The sequence below is a fragment of the Phaenicophaeus curvirostris genome, chromosome 1 (genome assembly GCF_032191515.1).
Source record: "Phaenicophaeus curvirostris isolate KB17595 chromosome 1, BPBGC_Pcur_1.0, whole genome shotgun sequence".
In the NCBI taxonomy this organism is placed as follows: Eukaryota; Metazoa; Chordata; class Aves; order Cuculiformes; family Cuculidae; genus Phaenicophaeus; species Phaenicophaeus curvirostris.
In genome coordinates, this window is record NC_091392.1 from 3,370,539 (window position 1) to 3,382,395 (window position 11,857).

Genomic DNA, 11,857 nt, shown 5'->3' on the forward strand with positions numbered 1-11,857 from the left:
AGTTCCCACATCCCTATCATGGGCAGGGACACCTCCCACTGGACCAGGCTGCTCAAGGACCCATCCAACCTGGCCTTCAACACCTTCAGGGAGGAGGCATCCATGACTTCCCTGGGAAACCTAAGCCAGGGCCTCACCACCCTCAGTGTGAAGAATTTCTTCCTGATGTTTAATCTAAATCTTCCCTCTTCTAATTTAAAGCCATTCCCCTTCGCCCTGTTACTAGATGGCCTTGTTCAAAAGCCCCAGAATAGGCTGAATTCTACCCTGCAACACTCAAGGAAAAAGATTAAGATATTACACTCCAGCTCACTGGATTTGTAGCCAACAAACAAAAAATTGTAGCAGAACTTGCCAGAGTTTAAGACATCACCAGCTGCCGCCACTTTCTAACAAAGTTCAGTTTATAGTTTTAGAAAAGACTCACATCTTGCTGGGAAAATAGTTTAGACAGTATGTGTGAAAACAGGGATTTCTACTGTCAGCAATCACCCGAACAGCTACCAAACTGACAATTCCCAAACCTTCCACAATACTGGTGATGTAGCTCACTTCAGTATCACACTGCTCTTACTTCTCATTTCCAAAAGCATCTCCTTGGAAAGGGACAGACTCTGCACAAGAAGAGCAGAGGAAAGCAATGTCTAGCACACATCTCTGTAAGTCCCATACACTGTTTTGGAAGTGTCACGAACTTGGTGGACTTGTTTTTTCTATTTACACTCATATGGAAAAATTTTACGAAGGCCAGAAAGCAGATTTAGGTCTTCCCTGATTTCACAGCATCGCGACAATGCTCTTACATACTAAAATACTATTAGTATTTCCCCTTGAAGGATGATTCACAAAACAGACCAAGTGCTTACACGTAAAGATATAAATTCCTAATGTGAGCCATAAACACACCTTCATTATTCATCATCACTGTAACATCACACCTAGTAAAAGTTCACCCAAAACCTGATACTTGTAAAGGAATTTAAAGCAGAATATGTTCCACGAAACAGACTGAAGCCCCTCACGCCCAAACTAATATCAGTTTTTCCACCAACACTCTACAGAAAACGCCCTCTGGTTCCAGGTGGGACCACCTTCACTGTAATAGTTTTCCTTTCTACATCAAAACAAGCACGGCCAGCAGGTCAAGGGAGGTGATTCTGCCCCTCTATTCCTCTCTTGTGAGACTTCATCTGGAGTATTGTGTTCAGTTCTGGAATCCTCAACACAAGAAGGATATGGAACTGTTGGAACGGGTCCAGAGGAGGCTACAAAGATGATCAGAGGACTGGAGCACCTCCCATACAAGGACAGGTTGAGTGAGTTGGGCTTGTTCAGCCTGGAGAAGAGCAGGCTCTGAGGAGACCTTATAGCGACCTTCCAGTACCTGAAAGGGGCTACAAGAAAGCTGGGGAGGGGCTGTTCACAACAGCTTGTGGTGACAGGAAGAGGGGAATGGGGATAAACCAGAGAGGGGCAGATTTAGACTAGACATCAGGAAGAATTTCTTCATGATGAGAGCAGTGAGATACTGGCACAGGTTGCCCAGGGAAGTTGTGGCTACCCCATCCCTGGAGATGTTCAAGACCAGGTTGGATGAGGCCTTGGGCAGCCTGACCTAGTGGGGTGTCCCTACCCATTGCAGGGGGGTTGGAGCTAAATGATCTTTAAGGTCCCTTCCAGCCAAACTATTCTGTGATTTTATGATTCCTTTCAGAGTTATGATTCTCTCAGTAACAACGTAGCTCTACTCAGAGAATCCAGAAGACAAAATACTGACCTGGGAAAACAAAGAAACAACAGCCTGTCCTCAAGTACTGATTATGTAGGGAATTGTGTTACAAATTGGAAACATTTGGCCCAGAGCCACATTAGGGAATAATTCCTTATTTTGGGGCAATATAAATAATTTCTCCTAAAGGGTACAGCAGTTCCCAAGTCAACGTTACTTTCACATTTGACAATTCCCAAACCCTGTCACCAGAAAGCAGTTTTTTTAGAAGACAAAAATGCTTAAGTTGGCAATAGCACACCATCATGACAGAGCAGAGTGGGAACTCATTCAGCAATTCCTCACTCAGAGGTCAATTTACCTAATCCAACCCCCCCCCCATCCCACCCCCCCCCCCCCCCCCCCCCCACCCCACCCCCTCCCCCCATCTCCCCCATGACAGAGCAGAGTGGGAACTCATTCAGCAATTCCTCACAAAGGCCGCTTTAAAGTATGGAAAAGCATACAAGAAAAATACAGGTAATTCCCTAGGCAGAGTTTCAGTGGTTTTCAGGCACATTCCTAGAGCCTCTTAGGGACATTGTGAACTCAGCAGTCAGTTGGAGAGAAGGAAGGCAGAGGGGACAGAGGAAAACATCACCTAACTCAAAATTACCAATGTGCAGCTTTTCTCCATTATCAAGACTGTGTCATTTTCCAGGAATTGCGGAACACACCAGCAGAGGAGAAGCAATTGCAATCAACCAGTCTGCTTCTGCACTTTGACTTCAGACATGCAGGCTGCTATCCTCAACTTTAATATATGCTTGCAATCCTAGATTCAAATTGGTCCAAGTAATAATTTCTCAAAGGTTACGCACCCTGAATGTCAAGTAATGACTAAAATAACAACTACCTAAGGTAACAAACCACTGTACATCTTCAATGCTCCTTCCTCCCCTTCCAGTAACTAGTATATTACTGAATTCAGACCCAGGTCAACTTACAGTCCACTGTTCCTATGAAACTGAGCTGGCTGTAGTCAAAAATAAAACAACATTTAGTTTTAGAGTTTTATATTAACTTGCAATTAAAAGTCAGTCAAGGCCTGACTTGTTTTGGAAGTTTGGAACATGTTGACCTCTAGATAACTTGACTGAATCAATGCTGCACACACCACTTAATCTCAACAAGAAAATCTTGATCACATAAAATCAACAGCAGTGATAAACCCAACCATGCATTTTAACAGCGATCTGCCAAAAAGATGAATGCGCAGAATAAGAAACTATATTCTTTGCCATGTAAGAAAATCAAACTGACTGTACATGCTGTCTCAGCAATAACAATAGTTATCCCAAGGAAAAAGTGCTTAGTTTATAACAGTGTTTTAGTCTTTAAGCATGTAATTAGTAATCAGGAGCTAGAAGACCTTTATTAAGCTTGCAGGATATAAAGCCACACCCAGAACAAATGATCCATAATCTGATGATGTTAACAACTCCTATGAAAATTTTACATTCTTAATGTTCCCCAAAAATGCCATCCCAGAAAAGGCTGAACATCAGTGTAATAAAGGTTCCGCCAGGTCAGTCACACCAGGGAACCAGAGCAATTAGCATTTCACCTTCAAGCTTCTGCCAGTGAATAAAATGCTGTCTAATCTCTTAAATAATGGCTATATTTTAACTGGAGCTTAAAGACATTTATTCTCCTACAGCATTTGTGCTTTCACCTGGGAAGCAAGAGCTGAGACGTCTGATGCCAATGTAAGGATAAACAATTTGGGATTTTTTTCACTCCCTCCACCTCTCTGGTATTTTTCCTTCTCACCACTTCACCTTATTGGATACTAGAGAAGCACCTAATACTCACAGAGTTAATCTGTAGGCAACTTTATTTTCTACAGAAATATTTTGCTTTTAAGTATTGAATTCCACTTTTCAGAGAAAAATTCCAGGCTATAGAAGTGACATAAGCAAGGGGCAAAATGCGTGTCACATCATGAGATTGTCTAGAAACATCCAGAAAATCCACACAAACACATGAGGGGGAAAAAAAAGAAAACAACCAAAAAAACATTTTCCACTGGACACTGCAAAGGGCAAGAAACAGAACTGAGAACATTTCTATACACAGGGTTCACCAGAGGGGAACAGAGTCCGTCAGCTCACTTCATTTGCCAGTGTTTGCATTCCAGCTCCTTTTAGTAAATGTTAAAAGTATCGGTCAATATTGCAAAGACATCACAAGCATGTAATAACAGACAGCCAGCAGCGACGACTGTTCATCTTCCCATATCTAAAGGCAAAGCAATTAGAACAAGGAAAGGGTATTGGATACATCAAAATACACAAGTAAAGTCATAAATGCTGCCAATTAAAGCTGAAAAAAACTACATTTGTGCTTGTATGTGTAAAAAAAAAGCAAAAGCTGCAGTTCTACAACTAGAATGCAAATCATTGGTGCTACAAAACTGAAGAAATCACAAGATGTAAGCAGTATCAATAAGATTTCTAGCATATGGGTGACAAGCACAGCTCACCCTGCCACAACAGCTCAAAGCACACTGCTAGTCCATCATTCTGGACTGGTTAAGGTAGCTTTAAACCACTGAGACCTCAATTGAAAGTATCTTTGGCTCATCAGGGAAACAGAGCTCGGTATCAGAAGAGAACAGAAAAAACAATCATTTTCATTACTCATGACTGATCTCAACTTGAACGTGAGATTCTTAGAGACCTGGATGCATCTTTAACAAGATGTATGAACCTCTAAGGTACATATCTGAATCATCGGTTTCACATGGCAGGAAGAAGAACAGTGAATCATGTTTCACTAGCCACAAATACACGTGTTTTCCTCTTACAGAAATCTCAGAGAACAGGGTAGCTGGAGTGCAGGTTATTTTCTGTCTGACCTGGGGTTGTTTTGTTTTCTTTTGTTCTAATCCTATGGACTTCACCCCAGAAAGTTTGTGTACATGTTCTCAGCACCTTCTTGCTACTGTTTTGCAATACGTTAGATTTGAAAACACAGTAGAGTAGATCTCTGTTTCAGAGTAAATACAACACAGCAGCAGATGTTTGGTTAGACTGGGCAGGAACTCACATTCACAACTTCTTCAATAAAAAGCAAAAGCAACTTGCATTCTCACTTCGAAAGTCTACAAGTCACTGATACTTCACTGTCCAAGTATCTTTCACTTAGTTTACTTCCTCTGGTTTGATGGAAATACAGAAACCCAGCAAAAATGCACACAATTATTTTAAGTGTATTGTAAGAAATCAGCTGGATCTTTCTCTGTTGCAGTATTCTTTCCAGGAAAGAGAGAGCCATCCAGCCTTCAACTTTTGAAGGAGAACCTCATAAAGTGTCAAACTGGAAAAGACTGGAGTCATCAGAATAATTGAGATCAAAACAGAAACACAATTAAAAACGGCAGCAATGAAAGAGTGACTACCAATTAGTAGGAGGTTGCTAATGATATTTAATTATCAGCTAAGAAGCCAATGTTATTTTAGATTCTTAATAATGACCTTAGCACAAGAAATAACTGAACAAAATACCCATAAAAGCCCTGAAGTCAAATCCAGGAAACACACTGTTCTTTCTCTACAGAGATGCCATCCAGGAAAACCCGAATGACCCTGAAGATCTGAGCAGTAGAAAAGGGACGAAACTCCCCCATAAAAGTACATGACTAGCATACCCCAGTAAAAAGCTCTTGCGAGTCTCTGAAGTGGAATTTCAGCCATATAAAACAGTGACAGAAGAACCAGAGTGCATCAGCCAACTACAAGATCACATCACTCACGGGTCTGATGCAACCACTAGAAGCCATGGTCCTAAGATACAGTAATTTAGCATTTAGCAGTAGAAAGGGGTACATGACTGCCATCGTACAGAGCACAACACTTCACCCCTTCTTCACCCCAGCAGGCAGTTGGAACTGGAGCAGGTATTAAAAAACTCAGGATATGAAGTGCTTCTCTCAGAACGCAGAGCAATAGCTTTCCACTTTGTTCCTTACAAAAAGAAACAGAGTTCAAACAAGGGTTACATTACCTTCTATAAATTGTTCACTGACTCCTCATCCAAAAAAAAAATAAAAAAAAAGAGAGAGAAGTGACTGAGCTCATCACTTCCTGCAGAAGGCCAAAGAGAGTTGAAGAAAGTTCAGGTCTCTTTTAAGTGTCTGTCAAAAGACACCAGCACTTATTTGTGCTGCTCGTCTGAAGCAACTGGTAGTGGTGGGGAAATCCCAAGGCCAGTCCCTTGTGAGACATCAGAGAGCAGCTTCTCATATGGCTCAGTTCCTTGGTGAAGGAACACAGAGAAGTAAGGAATGGGTGCAACGGAAGGCTCCTGGGCGACGGCTTGGGTTGATTATTTTGCAAGTTGGACAAGCTGAAGCCTCTCAATGCCCTGCTGCCTCTGCATGGCAGCGTCTCTGCAAATACTAGATGTTTCAAGAGCAAGTTTCCTCTTGGATCAATTTTCTTCCCGAAGGCACAATCTTCCCTACAACGCAGGCTCAACTAGCCACCAGTACTAGAATAACTCTTTCACTTCTATCCACAGAGTTTTCAAAATACACATCTAAGTCGGTTTTCCTGCTGGTACCTGCAAGCCAAGAGAGTGGACAACTCCAGCAGTTTGAAAAACAGTTGAACTATTCTCTGGCAGACTCAAGAAGGACAATCTTCATTTAGCTTTGAAAAGATCTTCACAGACATGCAAGTAGCCACAGCACTGGTAAAACCGCCAGAAACCGGATCCAGCACTAACTAATCCCCTAGTGCCATCACCAAACACAGCAGGAAAGATGCTGGCATTCACCACAAGAAACTTCTCTCATTGAAAGGAAACTGGCCTTTGTCAACGCACACTGATCCTAAACAAGACCAGAAAGGTCTCTGATAAACAATTTGGGTGGTTTTTTTTAAATTGAAAAGAGAAGTTATCAGGTGATTTCAGTGTTCTGAAAAGTTTCAGTATCAGTTCAGCATCACATCAGCAGATGCAATTTTAGTTACTAAACATCTAATTTCTTCCATGGACAGCAGCAACAAAAGGTTTGTATTTCATAGCTTTGATTTACTTTTAAACCCATACAACTACTGAAAAAGAGTTTATATCATACTTAGTTGACATAGAACATGGGTAATTGACTCTGACGCTCTTCCACAAGCACTTCGATTGCAATACCACAGCTCTCAATGACAAGCAATATTAAACTGAGTATTCCTCCAAATATTATGGCAGAGTCCTTCCTCTAGGTCAAGGCTGAAGAGATTTCTTCCCAGTTACACTAACAAACTTAAACACCATATAACTAGAATTCCCAATATCCTTTCAGAAAAGCATAATTCTGTTCTGCAAACCAAGACAACTTTTAAGGTCCTCGTGTTCATCCCACAGCATGTTATGTTCCTGTTCCAGCAGTTAAGAAGTTTTCCATCTTCACTCCACCCCCAAAATCCCCACTACCATATGTTTCTTTGTAATTTTACTCCTTTCAAGAATCTAATCTTAATCGCAGGTCAAAGCCTTCCCTTTCCATTTTAGATCACATTTGAGTTCTCTTGCACAAAATGGGAATCAAAAGTTAGCACATACCATGTAGAAACCAAAACTTTCACACAAGGCAGCACAAAAGCTTTAGGGCCAGCATCCCTTAGACCAAGGTCAGCATTCCAAAGAGTAGCCCCATTGCTGAGACTATTGAACACTCCTCATGCGCTGTTAAAATTGGTTTTACTGATGATAAGCACATTAAAACATCTTAAAAAACATCTGAATGCAAGGTCATGTTTTTGTGAAACACCAACCTCACTGTAGGAAAGGGAATTTTATCACAGAAGGTAATGACATTAAGGACTTTGGGCAGCATTGCAGACACCATGTAAACATTAATTCCTACAGACACAGGTCTCCAGCAAAAAAGACTAATGGGAGCCTTGGAAAGGAATATCAAGGAGAAAGAAGGTATTATCTTTTTATGTAGCATCAGTGAGATCAATAATGGACTGTCACCCTTCTATTCAGGGATCTGCACTTCAATATGATGTTAAAAGCCAGAAATGCTTGTAGAAATAACAACTATGATCACAGACCTGAAAGAAACGCCTTAAAGTCAAGTCTTTTTAACAAGAAAGATAAAGGAATTACTTATCACCAAAGATCATCAATTAGAAAAGAACACAGCTCTTTTTAATATCTAACAAAGCGAAAATACAGAAAGATTAGACTAGGAACTCAGTGTAGAAAAACTTAGTTTTTAAAGGTTTGCTTCATTTTGGAAAGTGGAAATAATTAATGACATTAATAATTAACAAATAAGGCAGCCCTGTCATGAGGGATAACAGTTTTCAGCTGAAAGAGGGGAGATTTACATTAGATATTAGGAAGAAATTATTTAGTGAAGGTGGTGAGGCACTGGCACAGGTTGCCCAGAGAAGTGAGGATGCCCCATCCCTGGAGGTGTTCAAGGCCAGGTTGGATGAGGCTTTGAGCAACCTGACCCAGTGGGAGGTGTTCCTGCCCATGGCAGGGGGATTGGAACTGGATGATCTTTATGGTCGCTTCCAACCCGAACTGTTCCATGATTACATTCAGCACAACCAATGACCAGACAGGACTACAACCTGCAATGACTCAGGTGTCCAAGCGCTGTAAATCCTAACAGTCCTCCTGACCTACACAACTGAAGAGAACTTCCCAAAAAGGACTGTCAAAAATAGCACATTCAGACCACATTACAGTCACTCCACATTTTACTTTTGGTAACTAGAGGAATTTAACAGGCCATAGCTGGACCGCCACACAGCCAAGACTCCCATTCAAGACAGGTTCACAGTGGTAAGGCAGCACAAACTGATGACTGTAAAAACACAGCTCCAGTTTCCTTTTGCCAAGCCAAAAGTTAGGCTTTTTAGTTAAAGTTAGGGGCTTAGTTAAAATGTGAGGGGTTTTTAGTTAAAAAGCAGAACAGGAGGGCAGCAGATGACCTCCTTTCCCCACACATAGCAGGTTACAGTTGCCCAGCAGCCTCCAGCGTTTCAGAGGTCAGGGGCAGAAGTGGACACCCGCCTGCCAAAACCCACACTGCCCACAGGCACCTGACAAACCCAAACCTTCAGGGCAGTGCTGGGGGCAGGTTTACTTACCCTTCTCCCCACTTAACCTGACAATCAGCCTCTCCCACAAACACTGCCCACTTTTCCCCTAAATCTGGGGCCAGCTTCTCCTTAATACCTGGTGATCCCACACACATAGAAACTGCCCTCCCGGCCACACCTGGCACTTAAGCCTCCCATCCAACCTGCCTCTTACTCCCAAATTTGCATCCCAGACTCTCCATCCCACACAAAGCACCCCCCAAATCTGTTCATCAACCACTTCCCCAAACAACCCCCTAGTGCTGGTGCTCGATCCCCTCCCCAAACATTCTCCCAGCCCTGGTCACCACTGCATCCCCTATACAGCCCCCTGAATCCTTCTGACCATCCTGTCCCACACACACAGCCCCCCCAAACCCGGCTGTACAGACCAGAACCCACACCCAGCACCCCCAAAACATGCTGTGCAGACCCTAACCCACACCCAGCACCCCCAAAACATGCTGTACAGACCCTAACCCACACCCAGCACCCCCAAAACATGCTGTATGGACCCTAACCCACACCTAGCAACCCCAAAACATGCTGTACAGCCCCTAACCTACACCCAGCACCCCCAAAATATGCTGTACAAATCCCACTGACCTGCCACTCCTTCACATACAGCCCCATCAAACCCTGCTGATCTCCCCCTCTCACACACACAGCCCCCCAAATCCCACTGACCTCCACCTCCTTCACACACAGCCCCCCCCAAATCATGCTACATAGGCTCTTCCCCACACGCAACCCCCCCCAAACCCTACTGACCTTCCTCTCCCCTGCATATAGTCTCCCAAACTCATCTGAACTCCTCCTCCCTCACATAGCCCCCCTGAGGTACAGACCTGCACACACACACACAGCCTGCCAAACCCACTTTACAGGCCCTACCCCACACACACCTTCTCAAACCCTGCTGCACAGACCTTCACACAAAAAGCCCCCCGAATCCCACTGGTCTCTCCTCCTCCATTCTGCTGACCTTTACACACAAGACCACCCCAAACTCTTGTACACAGGCCTTCACACACAGAACCCCCCCAATCCCACTTTACAGACCTTTTCCCACACAGAGCCCCTGTTGTACGGGCTCCCTGAAACACACACAGCCACCTCAAACCCAGCTGTACAGACCCTTTCTCATAGCCCTCTGATCCCTCACACCACCCCCACTTTAAAGACTGTTCCCCACACACAGACCCCTCACACCCCACTGATCTCCCCTCCTTTACACACAGCCCCCAAAATCCCACTGACTTCCCCCTCCTTCACACACAAGACCACTCCAAACCCCGCTGTACAGACCTTCACACACAGCCCCTCAAAGCCCATTTTACAGGCCCTATCCCACACAGTCTTCCAAACCTTGCTTCACAAGCCCTTTCTCACATACAGCCCCCCTAATCCCACTGACCTCCCCCTCCTTCACGCGCAGCCCCCCAGATCTCACTTTCAAGACCCTTTGCACACACAGCCCCCTAAACTCTGCTGCACAGACTTTCCCAACTACATAGTCCCCACAAACCCTCTTGTACAGACCCTTTCTCATTGCCTCCCAAATCCCACTGACCTTCCCCTCCTTCACATGCAAAGCCACCCCAAATCCTGCTATACACACACAGTCCCCCAAATGACACTTGGCAGACCTTTACCCACACAGAGCCCCTCAAAATCCTGCTGTACAGACTCTCCCAATCACACACAGGCCTCCAAACTGTGGTACAGACCATGTCTCAAATCCTTTCAAAATCCCACTGATCATTCACATCACCCCCACTTTAAAGACCCTACCTCACACACAGACCCTCCAAATCCTACTGATTCCCTGTCCCCACACACACAGCCCCCAAATCCTACTGTACAAAGTCATGTGAATGCACACAAACTCTATGACTCATTGCCCCCAAAATCCCACCGATCCTTCACACCACCCCCACTTTAAAGACTGTACCCCACTCACAGCCCCCCAAATCCCACCAATCCCTCCTTCCCCAACATACAGCCCCCAAATCCCACTGGCCTTTACACACAACACTACCCCAAACCCTGCTATACAGACCCACACAAACACAGCCCCCCAAGCCCCACTTTACACACCTTTTCCCACACCAAGCCCCCCAAAAATCCTGCTGTGCAGACTCTCCCAATTACACACAACCCCCCAAAACTTATTGTACGGACCCTTTCTCAAGGCTCCCCAAACGCCACCGATCCCTCACCCCACCCCCAATTTAAAGACCCTACTCCACACACAGACTCCCACCAAATCCCACTGATCCCCACCCTCCCCACACACAGCCCTCCAAATCCTGCTGCACGACGTCTCCTGAATACACATATCTGTTCCTGATCCTGGTGTACAGACCCTCAGACCCTTTCTCACAGCGCCGGGCCGGGCCGGGCCTCCCTGCCCCCTCACTCCCTCAGCGCGCGGCCTCCCCGCGCAGGCCCAAGCCCGTCCCCCGCGCAGGCCCCGCCGCGGCGCCGGGGGAGCCCGGATGCGGGCCGAGGGCCGGGGCCGGCACTCACTCGGGCAGGTAGGTGGAAGAAAAGCTGCTCCAGCGGTGCAGGGTGTAGCCCAGCACCCGGCTCTCGGCGCCCGCCGGCCCCGGCCCCGCCGCCGCCATCTTGGTGTGAGCAGCGGCCGCGAGGGGCGGGGCGGGGGAAGGGGCCAGGGCTTAAAGGAGCCGCGCGCTTCAACGGGGCGCGAGGGGCGGGGCCACGCGTATAGGCGGCGCGGTGGGCGTGGCCAAAAAGGGCGTGGTCAACTTGCAGTGATGGGCGGGGCCAAGCGCGTTAATAGCAGAATGGGGCGGGGCCATGAAAGGGGGCGGGGCCAGGCCTGTTGAAGTCTGGGGGCGTGGTCAAAGAAAGAGGCGTGGCCACGCTCATAAAGGGATTTGGGGACGGGTCAAAGGGGGCGTGGCCAAGAGAGGGGTAATAATTGAGGGGCGGGGCAAAAGGCCAGGATGGGCGGGGCCAT

The 11,857-nt window shown here is 45.7% G+C and overlaps 1 protein-coding gene across 1 annotated transcript in view; it reads right to left on the reverse strand.

Annotated features, from left to right (window-relative positions):
* The window catches only part of MKLN1 (muskelin 1), a 110,659-nt gene extending 99,129 nt beyond the window's left edge, over nucleotides 1–11,530 (reverse strand). Inside the window, exon 1 of the mRNA XM_069862253.1 lies at nucleotides 11,404–11,530. Coding sequence (XP_069718354.1) covers nucleotides 11,404–11,501 — 98 coding nt within the window. The 5' untranslated portion in view covers nucleotides 11,502–11,530. The remainder of the gene's footprint in view (nucleotides 1–11,403) is intronic.
* Nucleotides 11,531–11,857: the final 327 nt, after the last annotated feature.